General features: G+C 42.4%; 1 protein-coding gene across 4 annotated transcripts in view; it reads left to right on the plus strand.

Moving 5' to 3' along the window:
* mical2b (microtubule associated monooxygenase, calponin and LIM domain containing 2b) overlaps positions 1-14,532 on the plus strand; it is a 108,568-nt gene that overhangs the window by 67,893 nt on the left and 26,143 nt on the right. For 3 of the 4 annotated variants that reach the window (XM_034685343.1, XM_034685344.1, XM_034685345.1), the window contains exons 11-16: positions 5-95; positions 3,697-3,844; positions 5,701-5,900; positions 8,709-8,794; positions 9,138-9,206; positions 9,581-9,709. In XM_034685343.1, the coding sequence (XP_034541234.1) occupies positions 5-95; positions 3,697-3,844; positions 5,701-5,900; positions 8,709-8,794; positions 9,138-9,206; positions 9,581-9,709 (723 nt within the window). Of the gene's footprint in view, positions 1-4; positions 96-3,696; positions 3,845-5,700; positions 5,901-8,708; positions 8,795-9,137; positions 9,207-9,580; positions 9,710-12,167; positions 12,354-12,559; positions 12,848-12,957; positions 13,093-14,532 lie in introns of all 4 variants that reach the window. The other variant, XM_034685346.1, reaches the window with a different exon arrangement.

Consider the following 14,532-nt stretch of genomic DNA (forward strand, 5'->3'; position numbering starts at 1 on the left):
TCAGGTGCGTCACCTATTCTTTGATGGCCAAAATGACCTGAGTCATCTGGAATCAAGAGGACCTACATGTAGATCTGTGAACTTATCCAGAAAAGGTGAGATCATGACTTTGCCCTGGTATCCCTCTCCCCACTATCATCTCTCTCTCTCTCTTCATCTCCCTCTATCCCTCTCTCCAACACGGTCTCAGCAGATGTGTGTCTAACATGAGTCTGGTCCTGCTGGAGGTTTCTGCCTGTTAAAGGAAGTTTGTCCTTGCCACTGTAACTTGCTAAATGCTGCAAAGTGCTCTGCTCATGGTGGATTAAGATGAGATCAGACTGAGTCCTGTCTGGAAGATGGGACTGGATCTGATCCTGTTCTGATGTTGGGTCTTTGACGATGATAATTGAAGATATTGTAGTTAAATTAAAAATAGTAATGACTTTTAAAGGAGTATAGTAGTGGTGTGTCATAAGATGGATAAAAAAGAAGATCAAGCGTTGTAACTGTACCTTAATGAAACTCTGTGTTCATCCTGTTGTTATAAAAACAGACTCATCTGTAGGCCACTTTTAATAAGGACTGCTGCCTGCTGCCCAGATGAGCCTGTGTTCTAGTTTCAAAGCTCTCCATTATGTTGTAATGGTAATCTGATCAGCCCATGAGTCACCACTGAGATGAGAGGCATCCACAACTCCATTAGCACTGCATGGAAGTTTCCTGATTCTTTCAGGAGTTCAATTAAGACTCTGGAGCTGTTAATGAGTTTGTCTCAACACTGACTTAATGCAGCATGACCATCAATGCCGTTTAAACATTAACTCCTAAAAATGGCTTCATGGAGGAAAAAGGCTGTCATGATGTGCACCGAGGCTCTGCAGAGGGAAACTTAAGCCTTATCTCGGTCACATGCTGACACACCTCTTCACAGACAATAGAGCTGGATTACATTTCACCCACATGAAGGTCAGACGTGATGCCTTGCACAGACGTGTGCTGACCTGCTCTACTCCAGGGGTTCCCAAAGTGTGGAAAGACACAAATGGGGGGGTCGTGAGATGTCTTCCAGAATCTAAAAATAGTACATTTTACACATTATAGTAAAAAATATGGACACAAATAGTAGCTAAACTTGAAATAAAACCTTGAAAATATAAAATGTAATGAGTTTTCTGCCTTTCTTTGTTTCCAGGTGACTCCTAAGTTTAGGGTTAGTGAACAGTTCATTATCAAAAGCATCAGTAGCAGCAGGTTCATTCATAAAGATACAGGAAACACAGACACATGCTCATATAGGTAGGGTCATTTTCTACAGACCAGCTAAATGAAGACACAGTAAATCACTTTGAGGGACAGTGGGGGTCCTGTGTCTTTGGCACCTATATTTTGGGGGTCGCGGGCTGAAAAGTTTGTGAACCCCTGCTCTACTCTGCAGGGTTAGACTGATGCAAAGAGGGGGACTCACACAGCTGTCTTTATTCAGGAGGTCTCACATCAAGAGGAACAAGTCCACTTCTTGCTCTCCTTCTCTCTCTAACAGGAAGAAAAAAAGAAATGATGTGGTGTTGTGCATCACGTCACCTAACAATGAGATGTCATCAGTCACTTACAGTTACAGCTGTGTTTTAGTATCTAACAGCTGCTGTTAAAATCAAGGCTGATGAAAGAAAATCAATACAAACAAATTCAAATATGTTAGTTCAGTGTGGTGAGTTAAAGTGTTCAGCTTAGCGTCTCTTACAATGCTTCATGGAGCTATAGTGAGCAGAGAGTCTGATCACTCCGTGTGGGTTTGTCACTATGAATCACCTCTGTTCTTATTCAGGTCAAAGAAATGTGTTGAAATGTAGCTTCAGGTTTTTAGACTTTGAATCAAAGTATTTTTTAAAAGTTTTGATCCAACTTTGAGGCTCCTCCTCTGAGTTTTTTCTTTGCAGCATTATTTAAAGGTGACATATTCCGCTCTTTTTCATCAATATATATTGGTCTAAGAGGTCCCCAAAACATGTCTTTAAAGTTTATGCTCAAAAAAACACTTTGAAATCAGTGAAATTTTGGCATGCCTGAAAAACCCTCTTTTTCATCCCTCCTCAGAACACTCTGTTTTCTCTCTGACCACGCCCCCTCAGGAAGTGGCTATCCCCTCGGCTGTCCAGCACGTTGATATAATGTTTACATGTTGGCTGAATATACACGGCTGCTCACAGACCCGCGTTACTTCAACCCTCTGAATCTGATCCAGAATCTGATCCTGAAGGAGAGGAGCCTGCAGCAGGACCTTTCTGAAGGATTGGTCATAGATTTAGTGTTTCTTGTTGTTTTATTTGTCAGTATGTCGACGTGTGTCTTGGTACACAGCTACGAATATGTAGCTATGTGGCTATGCTAAGTAGTGCTAGCACTTTTCCATGAAAACTAAAAATCATCCACTAGATCTTCAAATCTGCAGACGTGGGGAGTAAAACCGACCTTTGTGTTTATTAAGACAGCCTACAACTAGCATGCCTCCCTCCTAAGCTCCTTGTTAGCACACATGTGTGCAGGTAATGAAAAACGGAGGAGGGATTCAGTATTATTTTATACAGTCTATGGGCTGAACAAGCTCTGAGCTCTGACTCCGTGACAGACCGGATATTGTTGTGACGTAACAAAAACACTGAAGTCTGAAACGGCTCGTTTCACACACATTTACAGAAAGGTGGAGAAATCAGAACAGGGGCAGAATGAATTTTTTTCATTCTCGGGGGGTTTGTAGACATGCCAGGGACACATATTTCAGGTAGAGAACCATTAAAAAGTCCATTTTGAATGATATGCCACCTTTTAAGCTAGGGTTGGTAGTCACAGAAAACTAGCATGAATTTGAATGTAGCATTTCCTCAGGACTCCGTCTAACCCCTCCCCCCCTCCCCTCGGAGCTCCTCCAAAATGACGCCCCGCTCACATGCATGAGCGCCGCTGATTTACGCTCACATGCACGGTGACTGATTCCAAACCGGTCCTCAGCACATGGTTTGTGTTTTGCACTACGTCAACTCATGTCTCACTCAGCAGTAAGAAAACACCAAAACATTCTCATAGTGAAAGTTAAAAACACAAACAAACATGAAATGTACGCTCTGCAGGAGGCGGGCAGAACGGCAGGACAGGATTTGATTGGTTTCATCATTTGGCTCCTGATGGCAGGGATTGGTTGGTGTTTTCCCAGGTTTACTCCGGCTGTAGATAGCAGCTTTTTTTACCTCTTTTTTAAGAACACATTATGTATTGATTACCATCAGGACTTAAAGATCATTTTAACCAGTATAACAAAAAGTGGATCTAAATCTGATTACCAACCCCAGCTTTAAGTGTTCTTAAAGTCAAAGCTCACCTTATTCGCGTCTTGTAGTGCAAAAGATGCAGCCTCAAACTTTCATTCCTCATTCTTCTTTTCATTCCTCATTCTTTTCCTTCCATAGAACAAACCTGTAAACCTAGTTCCAGGAACAGATCTGCAGTTTAAAGTGCAGCAAAGCAATTTGTGCGGATTATTAAAGGTTGGACAGTTTGTGCAGAGACCTGAATGTCTGCTTTGTCTTTTAATCTCACTGCCATACGTAACCCTGTGAAGAGATTTCAAATGTTCAACTAACAAGTCCCTGCTTTTAAGTGTTGTATTACACTTGATAGGAGCTCTTTAGCACCACATCATGTGTGTTTTTTTCTTTGCAGACTCTGACATACGTCCCGGACGGCTGCTGACCTGGTGTCAGAAGCAGACTCAAGGCTACAGAGGGGTCAACGTCACCAACCTCACCTCGTCCTGGAGGAATGGCCTGGCCCTCTGTGCTCTTATTCACCGCCAGAGGCCAGATCTCATGTAAGACAACACACACAATCCATGCTGTAAACACATGGCAGAGTGGCAGTTATTCAGGTTTTGGCAGTTCTGGAGAGTCATGTCCAGACTGGCTCTGTTTGAACTGAGCGTGTTAATACGAAGAGTGTGCAGGGTGACATGTATTATTTAATCCAAGTTGAGTTTAAATAGTCCTACCTTAGCAAATGATAGCTAGATCCCTCTACATGAGAGACCTGGGCAGGTACACATTACATACAGACAGAATGAAAAGATGCAGAGAAAGAGTGTCTCCACCTTTAATCCCAGCTGTGAGACACATAGTACAGGAAAGCAGTCTTCCTAGTTCAGAGTTTTTATGTGGAACCTTTGAAGCCGATCAGTCCTGACTCCTGATGTCAGGGCTGCCGGCTCATAAGTAAACTTGGGATGCTAAATATCTTGGAAGCTAAGACAGCAAGGCCTTCAAATTAAGACCCAACGGCCCATTTGGCCGTAGCGTTAGCTGCATGCACGACTGCAAATAATTGGCCAATTAACTAATAGTGCCATTAAAGTGAGGCTGGTGCAAAACGTCATATGTCCAGGGAACCTCCTGGAAAACCGTGATCCCACAAATTCAAACTGCACATGCCTACTACACATAAACAACAATAAACATGGTGAGCGGTGACGCTGTGACTGAGAGAAGATCAAGAAAAACAATGTTTCAGCAGAAGAAGAAATGGACATTTGATTAGAAGAATCTAGAATGAACAAACAGCTGTTATCAGCAAGTCAATCCTCAAAGAGAACAAACAAGGAGAAAGGGAAAGTCTGGCTTCAGATCTTGAACTGGGTAACACATAAGCACGATGTCCTCCATCCTTTAAACAGCCTAACAGGTGAGGTAATCCTGCCATTAGCACATGTAATGGTGGGGTCTACCTCCATTAAATGTAATGCTTTGTTGGGGTGTTAACCTGGCTCATGCAGACCGCTAATCCATTTCTTTTTTCACCATTAGTACAAACGGCCTGTTTTCTTGGCTAATGGCTGAACGTGCATACGGGCCCAGGTCCATTGATTTAATTTAGTAACTGGTTTCCATCAGTAAAGTGACTTTTAACAGCCAACACTTGAAAGCATGTTCTTGTTGACTGCACATGATTTTTCTGAAACTCTGTCCAGTTTACTTTGATGAACTCAACATGTCATTCATCGCTCTCATGAAGAGCTATCATTTAGTCCGTATTGGCTTTGGCAGGCCGGCACACATGACCACACAGCTAATAAAAGTGACAGAGTGACTGATGGGATCAGGGCTCATATCGCACACTCAATCACACTTCATCTAAACCCTTGTTATAGCAGGAAGCTGTGACTTCACACATACTGTATCATCTGTACTCACATGGTGGTGACGTCTGCGTGCTTTGTTTTATTTCTCCCATGGGGCCTTGAGTTCTTATCAAACATATCAGTCTTTAGCTGTGACAGTGGGTCACTTCTGTCAGTTCACCAGCAGTTCAGATGGTAGTTTGAAACCAGACAGTTTGTTAGTTTGTATCTGGATTGAGCTTACCTGTAATGAAATGTGCTTTATAAATGCAATTGCTATTTTAATTTAAGCGCAAGTTAAAGCCTAAATCACAATCTGAAATTAAAACAAGTGTTCATTTTAGATTGTGCATTAGACTGGAGACTTTTGTCTTGTGTTCATCACATCACAAAGAAGGTTTGCAGAAGAAACCAGGTAATGCCAATCAGATTAGGCAGCATCCACCTGTAGCTCTCCATCTCCTCACACCTCTATGTGTCACTTCTTCCAGTGCTGTGAATATGGAAGATGTTTCAAGAAGATGTGCTAAACTATCCACACTGTGGTTCCTCCTTAGTGACTTTGACGCTCTGAACGAGGAAGACATGGCGGGGAACAACCAGCTGGCATTTGACGTGGCGGAGCGAGAGTTCAGCATCCAGCCGGTGATACGAGGGAAGGAGATGGCAGCAGAGGCGGAACCAGACAAGCTGCTGATGGTTCTGTACCTCTCCAAGTTCTACGAGATCTTCAGAAACAACCCAGGAAACAACAACGGTGAGGCTCCACACTGCTGCTACTATCACAGGGGGTCAGATCAGGGCGGGTCAATGTGTATGACCTGCAGCTGGAACACTGTTTAGTTACACCTTTTATAAGATACAAAAGGCATTCATCAAATCTAGCACCATTGTGGATGCTATGGACTACAGAAAACAGTCTAACAGAGACCCCTGATAGTTTTTGGTCTCCCTGCTGTTGAATGTTAAAACAGTCCTCCGTCAGCACTTACATCACAAACACAAGCAGGTCTTGCCTCAGAACTTGGTGTCAGAGCCTCCTTGACCTTCTCCCTCTCAAGAAAGGAAGTGATCAGTTTACAAATGACTCCAGCGTATGAAAAGAGATCCGGCTATACAGAGCAAAAACAGGCCAGCCCGATGTGTGGTTAGAGGCAGATATTCATCCTTAAACCACTAAAATATGTGTAACACAATACCCAACCAAAAAAGCTGTGAATATAGGATCTCATGGCTTGTTTTCCTCAGTAGAGAGGAAACAGAGTGTCCTGCCCTTCCTGTCAGGGTTGTAATCGTACACTTAGTACACATTATCTGTAGAAGTCACTGTGAGAAAGTTAAAGACGTACAGACTGTTCTTCTCTACATTATCCAAACTGAGGTAAACTCTGGATTCTGTTGAAGTATGAAGTGAAGCTCGGGGTCTTATCCATTGGGAGAGCTAGGATTGCACGTTACACAACCGTGGTCAGGTTAGTCCCTGCCAGAGACACGACTGGTATGTGTGCTATGTCTGTGGAAACCATATCCAATCTCTGCGTTTGACTCTGCAGGCCTCCGCTCTGCTCACACCTCCGCTGTCAGCTCAGGCTGTGGCTAAGTTTCCTTCTGGTGCTTTAATGTGGGCGTCCTGTAGACCGCTGTCACCACGGAGCAGTGAAAACCTCTGACAGGCTGGGAAAGTTATTTATCTCGAGTCAGACGTTGTTACAGTACCTTTGAAAGGAATACACTTACAGATACTAGAAGAGCTTTTTAAGGTGCATTTTGACCAAGAGTTCCAGGGTCTTTTAGACCCCAGAACTACTTTACCCTGGACTGAAAGGTTGCTGTGCCCCCATTGTTGTCTGCGTTTCGACCGCGGGCTGAAGTCCCGGGTAGATTGTGCAAATCAGGCCAGTGACGTATGGAGAAAAAAAGGTAAATGCACTACACCACCAGACCAGTAGAGGGCAGTAAAACAAAGACGAATGCCATTCATCACAGATGACTCCATAGAAGCAGACAGACAGGCAGGTATCATTATGAGCAACACAACAGTTAGCCTGTTAGCATGAAGAGACTCAGCTGGTCTGTTTTAGATGGTGCTATATTTCATCACAGATGGATTCACTGAATCAACACGTGAGAGGAGATAAGCCGTGTAGCAAAGACGTTTCAACACGCCTTTAAAATCCTTTTGAACTCAAAAAGACGTGGCAGAGATCGACCGGTGTTTTGGTTTAAACAGCGACCCTGTTAACTGGAGACTTTCAGCCGGATGCATCCCTCATAAACGTCTTTAGACCATCATTAAATATCTGATGAGGATATTTTGAAATCTTAATAAAAACTAAACTAGTTTGCATTCCCAGGAACTCCCTCTGTGTTTCAACAGCTGTGTAAACTCCACAAACACTGACACGTTCAGCTGAAGGTCTCCAGTTTACAGGGTCACTTTTAAAACCGGAACACCGGGAGAGAGGCATTCACGGTGGGCTGAGAGAAGACTACTGTTACAAGCTGCTAAATCAAGAGAATCACAGCTTCTTCTTTTGAAAAGTACACACACATACAAAAAAGATAGAACAAATCAAAACTAGTGAAAGAAAGAGAAATCAAGTGAATCACAGATGTGTGTGATGTTATTGTGGACGGAGGGAGGAATAAAAACACTGAGGTTAATCTACCAATCAGACACGTTCAGCATTGCAGGCCCCGCCCCCCGAAAATCCCGGGACCTTTGAAAAGTACTACCCCCCAAGCAGGGGCTTTTTAGGGGGGAGATTATCTAACCCTGAACTAAATTTAGACCCTGGTTCCTCTGGTCGAAACACACGTAGTTCCTGGGTAAAATCCCTGCGGTTGAAAAACACCTTCAGAATCCCTTCAGGGTGAAACTCGACCACAACGTGAAGCGTCTCCACTTTTCTAACCCTGAGCCTTCACCATACATTGTCCCTCACATGTAGCACACACATGTCGGGTCAATCTGCACATTTTATCCTCTGCCTGTTCTCACTGTGACAAAAACATTACATTAGCATGTGACTTTGTATTCATCAGGAGAGCCCTTCAGAGAGAAACCCCAGATAGGAAAATGCAACAGAGGAAATATAATTATTTGAAATAGATAAAATAAGCAGGTTGTTACAGCAAAGAAATCGTGATCCTGCCCTGCTAAAGATGTTACAGGAAGTTAGAATAAGTTTACAAATGCACAAGCTGTTCTTACAGAGGTACTTATTCAGTTTGAAGAACAGAAAGATTTATCAATGTGTGTTATGCATCTGTGGCGGTCTGTCATGAAGTCTGTCATGAAGTCTGTCATGAAGTCTGTCATGAAGTCTGTCATGAAGTCTGTCATGAAGTCTGTCATGAAGTCTGTCATGAAGTCTGTCATGAAGTCTGTCATGAAGTCTGTCATGAAGTCTGTCATGAAGTCTGTCATGAAGTCTGTCATGGCTTTACTCTGAAATGCATCACACTGAATAACCTTTAAGAGAGTTCTGTATCTTAATATGAGATTCAATTGTTGGAACATTGTTCTGAATCAAATCTGTGACTGTGTTTTTTTTTATTCCAGGTTTAAAACAGCCGGACGAGAATACTGAGGAACATCCAGCCAAGACTAAGAACAAGCTCCCTCAGCCCAGAAAGAGGATACCCAGGGTAACACAGGAGACCGTCAGTCCATGATTTGATGCTTTCTGTTGTGGGTCCTCAAGGCCTTCATCTGTCATCAGCAGCACAGTCTTCATTCAGACCTTCAGTAAAGCTAACATGGACATCAGGGCACTGTTTGCATGTGCTACCTAATCATGAGCATCAGGCATCAGCCTGTGTAGTGATCAGACGTGTTCATGATGTGTGCTGATGTGAAGAGTATATCGTATAATGAGCTCACATTATAAACTTCTACTCTTTACATTTTGTTTCTTCAGCTGTGATTCAGATGTGTCCAGGATCATGTTTTTAAATAATGAATCTGTGTTTTTTGTGTGTGCTGTCACAGGTTGATAAGAAGCAGGATGAAGACTCTGTTCACAAACGACGGCGAAAAGGCAACGGCTACCTCACAGAGGTGAGCTCACTGAGGACTTCAGTGGTCTTTGGTTCACAGTTATATGAATATCACATTCATTCTCCTCTCTATTTATTTATTTATTTATTTATTTTATTTGTCTGCATGTCACCAGTCCAATATGAGCAATTTCATTTTCTGACTTATACTTGAAGGTTATTGAACGAACAAATGAATATTATTTATTTCAGTTATTAATTTAAATATTTAACTTACAAATACACAAAAAACACTAGATCCCCAGAAAAACAAAAGCAGATTTACTCTTTATTATATTCCTTAACAGTTTTATGAATATAACATTCATTCTCCTCTCTTCTCTTTCCTTCGTCTTTGTCTCCTTCACTCCCTTCATGTCCCTCGCATGGCCTCAGCTCTCTTGTCACAGTGCGCCCCCTGCTGGTAAGGATGGAGAGCTACAGGAGAACAAGGTCCGGTCCATGGCGACCCAGCTGCTGGCTAAGTTTGAGGAGAACTCCTCTGCAGCAAAGACTGGGGGCAAGGTGAGAGAGACGGTTTGAAGCTATCAGAGAGGACTGTGAAGGCTGTTCTGTTTTCACACACACAGGAGAGTCCAGTCGGATTCAAGGACCTGGTTCTGACTACTTTACTGATTTGTTATTAGAACCAGACTCAAAGAATCCTCTTGTTCCCTCTCTGTAGGGCTCTGTAGGGATGATGGTTTTATAAAGAACCTGTGGGCTTCTGAGTTCCCTTTTTCCTCACATCATGTGACCTGTAGAGTATTAAACAGAAACCTTAGAGGTTTTATTCCTGATCCCTATTTATTTATGAGCAATTGCATTTTCTGACTTATACTTGAATGTTATTGAACAAATGAATTTATTTCAGTTATTAATTTAAGAAGAGCAAATATTTAACTTACAGATATATAATAACACAATTGTACATGTTTACACTGGTTCATTTCACATGATAAGATCCCCACAAACCAAAATAGATCGACTCTTTATTATATTCCTTAATTCTCAATGAATGTAGTAATCATTCTAGGGGTGAGCCCAACTAAGGATTTGCTTAGTGGAATCTGATCATCAGATTTTGCCCGTAGTGGATGAATAGTGGAATGTTTGTTGTTTTTCCTTATTGACCCAAAGTCTGCATGATGGTGACCACATGACAATATTACACATAACCCTTTACAATTAAGAGACTCATAGCTTAAAGTAAAAGGGACAACAGAATATTATAAGTATAAAACTTAGATTTTTTAATCTATATTGCAAAAACAACGAGGTGATGAAGGAGAGAAAACTCAAATAAGGCCACCATCAGTTAAACATGGAACAATGCTCCACTATAGAATAAGGAATCAGGAGATATTTAAACAGTGTTCACACAGAGGAGAGCAGCACTGTGGAGGGTAGTTTGTCTAACTTAAGACTAAACATTTGTATAATGTTCATAATCAAACCTGAACCAGCTAAAGGGTTTTTAAATCTCTTAACAGAACCTTTTAAAACAGTCTTTCATCTCGTCGTTGTCCGCTTGAGTCTTTTCACATTGTACATGAGGAAAACCATCGTGTGTACGGGCAGAAGTGCGCTCCTTGATTTGTTGACTGTAAATCCTGTCTTTGAGAATATCCTCTCTGATGGTGTGGAGGTGGATGGGATGCTGTGGATTGTTTTTGAGGCTTCAGACAGCTTTGGGTGTCCCTCCTGGTTCTTTTGGCCCCGTACAGTTTTTGTGTGGTCCGGTAATCCTTGATCTCACAGTCCTCTTCATGAAGCTGCTCCTCATCTTCATCACTAGTTTTTAGGATCAACTGAAGTTTTATTTCCTGACATTTTGAGCTACCATGAACGTAGAAAGATTTAAAGGCCAGCTGAGGTACGTCTGCTCCACAGCTCCCGCTAAATGGGAGAGTCCACCTTTAATTACCAGGGGAGATTTAATTACCACTTTAAGGAGATTTAACACTTCAAGAGCTGTTCTCAGAATTACATTAAATAAGTCTATATTTATATAGAAATAGGATATATGAGACACTGTTTTTACAGGAAACAGGAACATAATGTAAAATTAGACATTGAGCACCCCCATGGTTTGAATGGAATGATCCACGTTTCATATGCAAATATTCAACTATGAGATTGGCAGTCGACTAAAGCTCGTTAGAACGAATCGTCCAATATTCAACTATTTGGGGTCACTCCTAAATCATTCATATGTTTACATTTTAAGGCTTTTCTGAAACTCCTCAGAGAACTACAGAGTTGAACCCTTTACTATGTCCATCTCATAGTTTGATTCCAAAACTGAAACACATCTGTGTTTTATGTTGTTTCTCACTTTACATGTTTCAAACAACCCTCTAAGTAAAAAAAGATGTTAGATAGAAAAGTTATAATGAAGTGAAACTGTTTATGATCAGACAGAAGAACATTTCAAACACAGTATTTCAGACAACAGCAAATAGAATAAACTACAAATGCTTTATATTCAGCAGCTTTAAATGTATTAAACATATTTTTTCTCTCTTGTGGTTGGTGATCATCGTTGGGTTAGTTATGTACAGGATTTACATTTAATGACTCTTCCTTTCTCCTGTTCCCCCTCCCCGAGGTCTCAGCTGTTTGTCTGTCACTCTTATGACTTCAGCAGGTCAGAATCCACTTAAAGCAATAATATTGATTATAATAATAATAATAATGATAATAATGATAATAATGATTAGAAATCCAAACACTTCTTTATTCTTCTTTGACACTGAGCATACTTAGTGCTAAGGAGCTCCCTCTGATCCTGATCTGGTCTTTGTATGTTGAGGTTAGTGAGGACCCTTCACCGTACTGTGCCGCTCTTATCCTCTATCCTGTTTCTGAAATGTGCTCAACAAATATTTTACCTAAATGATGTTTCCTGAAAACTGTTCTTTTTTAGAGTTTTCCCTTTCCTCTCCTTTCCCTCATTTCCTTCCTTTCCTCCTTTCCTCAGTCTGACGAGGACCCTACCAACCCCTCCTTCTCTCCTCCTCTGTCTCCTTCCACTTCCCCTCTTCCTTCCTCTGAGGATGAGGAGGATGAAGAGGAAGAGGAGGATGAGAGAGAAAACCCCCGTTTTGCGAAGCCAAAAGACGTCCCCCTTCCTCCCCCCCGGCCTCCCCCTCGCCCTAAGTGGCAGGTATGCCTCCCTCTGAACGCACTCGGCACTTCCTGTTGTGACTGTGACTGGACGGGGTCTGTTTACGTAGTTTCTGACTCTGAGATGAATCAGATGTGTCCTCTGTTTTGTTAAACCCTAAAAGGAGTTTCCTTCAGGCATAGAAAAGGAGTACTCAGTGAAGTTGAACTGTAAACATCCATATTTCCTCCTCCCCCTGTCTCCAGCCCTCCATCTACCTTCGCTTACTGGAGAATCCAAACGCTGTGGCTCAGCAGACCACTTTCCTCTATACCCCGCTCACTTCTCCCTCTCAGTGTGACTGCAGTCTTTCTCCTTCACCCTCACGCTCTACGAGTCCAATATCCAGATCTCCAAGTCCTCGAGTCACTAGGCATTACATCCCAGAGTGCACCTCTCCTCACCTGATACCCAGCAGGCCCCTCTCTGCCTCCTCTCTGTCTGCTCTGGATAACGGTCTTTCCTCTGACAGGTCAGAGGAGTCCATGCAGCAGGTGAATTTGGTCCCAGGTCTGCCCAACATTTTTCACCACAACTTTAACAAAACTTTGATCCTAACCGTATGTGTTCTCTTCTGCACCACCACAACCTGTCCTCTGTGCAGAGTAAGGCCAAGAGACTGTCTGCTAAAGAGTTTACTGGAAGGAGTATAAAGGAGAGAGCCGTACTCCTCTCCTCCATGTTCCCTGGGTCCAAAAAACCTCCTCCTGCCTCTCTGTGTCCTCTCTCTGAATCACAGGTGCTGTACTGCACTAACCACTGCTTAAAGCTTGACTCATGTCAGAGCTGAGATAACTGCATGCTCAGATCAACGGCATGCATATTAAACTGGACTTGAACTGTGAAAGTGGTTCCAGATGTTAAAGGCACAGAGTCCAAAGTACAGTCAGTACAGATAAGCATCAAGTTACACTTAGCAGTAATATCCTGAGACTCCTGCATGTTCATACTGAAAGGTCAATTATTTTAACATGGAGTCATGAGATGAAGGCTGAGTGCTGCTTTAGTCCTCATGACTTATTGCCTATCCTCATTCATTAGAGTTTCTCTGAAAGGCCGGCTCATTAGCGCTCACTGATTGTAGGTATGGAAGTGTTTGAGTCTACATTTACAACAGTTTCTTCCCTCCATCATCGAGGACTCATGTAATGACATAAGGCCTTTTTGGACCGCAGGAACTTTACCCATGAACTAAGTGCGTTTGGACCAGAGGAACCAGGGTCTAAATTTAGTTCATGGGTAGATAACCTCCCCCCTGAAAAGCCCCTGCTAGGGGGGTAGTACTTTTTAAAAGTCCTGGGACTTTTGGGGGGCAGGGCCTGCAATGCTGATTGGTAGATTAACCTCAGTGTTTTTATTCCTCCCTCCGTCCACAATAACATCACACACATCTGTGATTCTCTTGATTTCTCTTTCTTTCATTAGTTTTGATTTGTTCTATCTTTTTTGTATGTGTGTGTACTTTTCAAAAGAAGAAGCTGTGATTCTCTTGATTTAGCAGCTTGTAACAGTAGTCTTCTCTCAGCCCACCATGAATGCGTCTCTCCTGGTGTTACGGTTTTAAAAGTGACCCTGTAAACTGGAGACCTTCAGCTGAACGTGTCAGTGTTTGTGGAGTTTACACAGCTGTTGAAACACAGAGGGAGTTCCTGGGAATGCAAACTAGTTTAGTTTTTATTAAGATTTCAAAATATCCTCATGAGATATTTAATGATGGTCTAAAGACGTTTATGAGGGATGCATCCGGCTGAGAGTCTCCAGTTAACAGGGTCGCTGTTTAAACCAAAACACCGGCCGATCTCTGCCACGGCTTTTTGAGTTCAAAAGGATTTTAAAGCCGTGTTGAAACGTCTTTGCTACTCGTGCTTATCTCCTACTGTTACAAGCTGCTAAATCAAGAGAATCACAGCTTCTTCTTTTGAAAAGTACACACACATACAAAAAAGATAGAACAAATAAAAACTAATGAAAGAAAGAGAAATCAAGTGAATCACAGATGTGTGTGATGTTATTGTGGACGGAGGGCGGAATAAAAACACTGCGGTTAATCTACCAATCAGACACGTTCAGCATTGCAGGCCCTGCCCCCCGAAAGTCCCGGGACCTTTGAAAAGTACTACCCCCCGAGCAGGGGCTTTTTAGGGGGGAGATTATCTACCCCTGAACTAAATTTAGATCC

This window comes from Notolabrus celidotus, chromosome 6 (assembly GCF_009762535.1).
Source record: "Notolabrus celidotus isolate fNotCel1 chromosome 6, fNotCel1.pri, whole genome shotgun sequence".
In the NCBI taxonomy this organism is placed as follows: domain Eukaryota; kingdom Metazoa; phylum Chordata; class Actinopteri; order Labriformes; family Labridae; genus Notolabrus; species Notolabrus celidotus.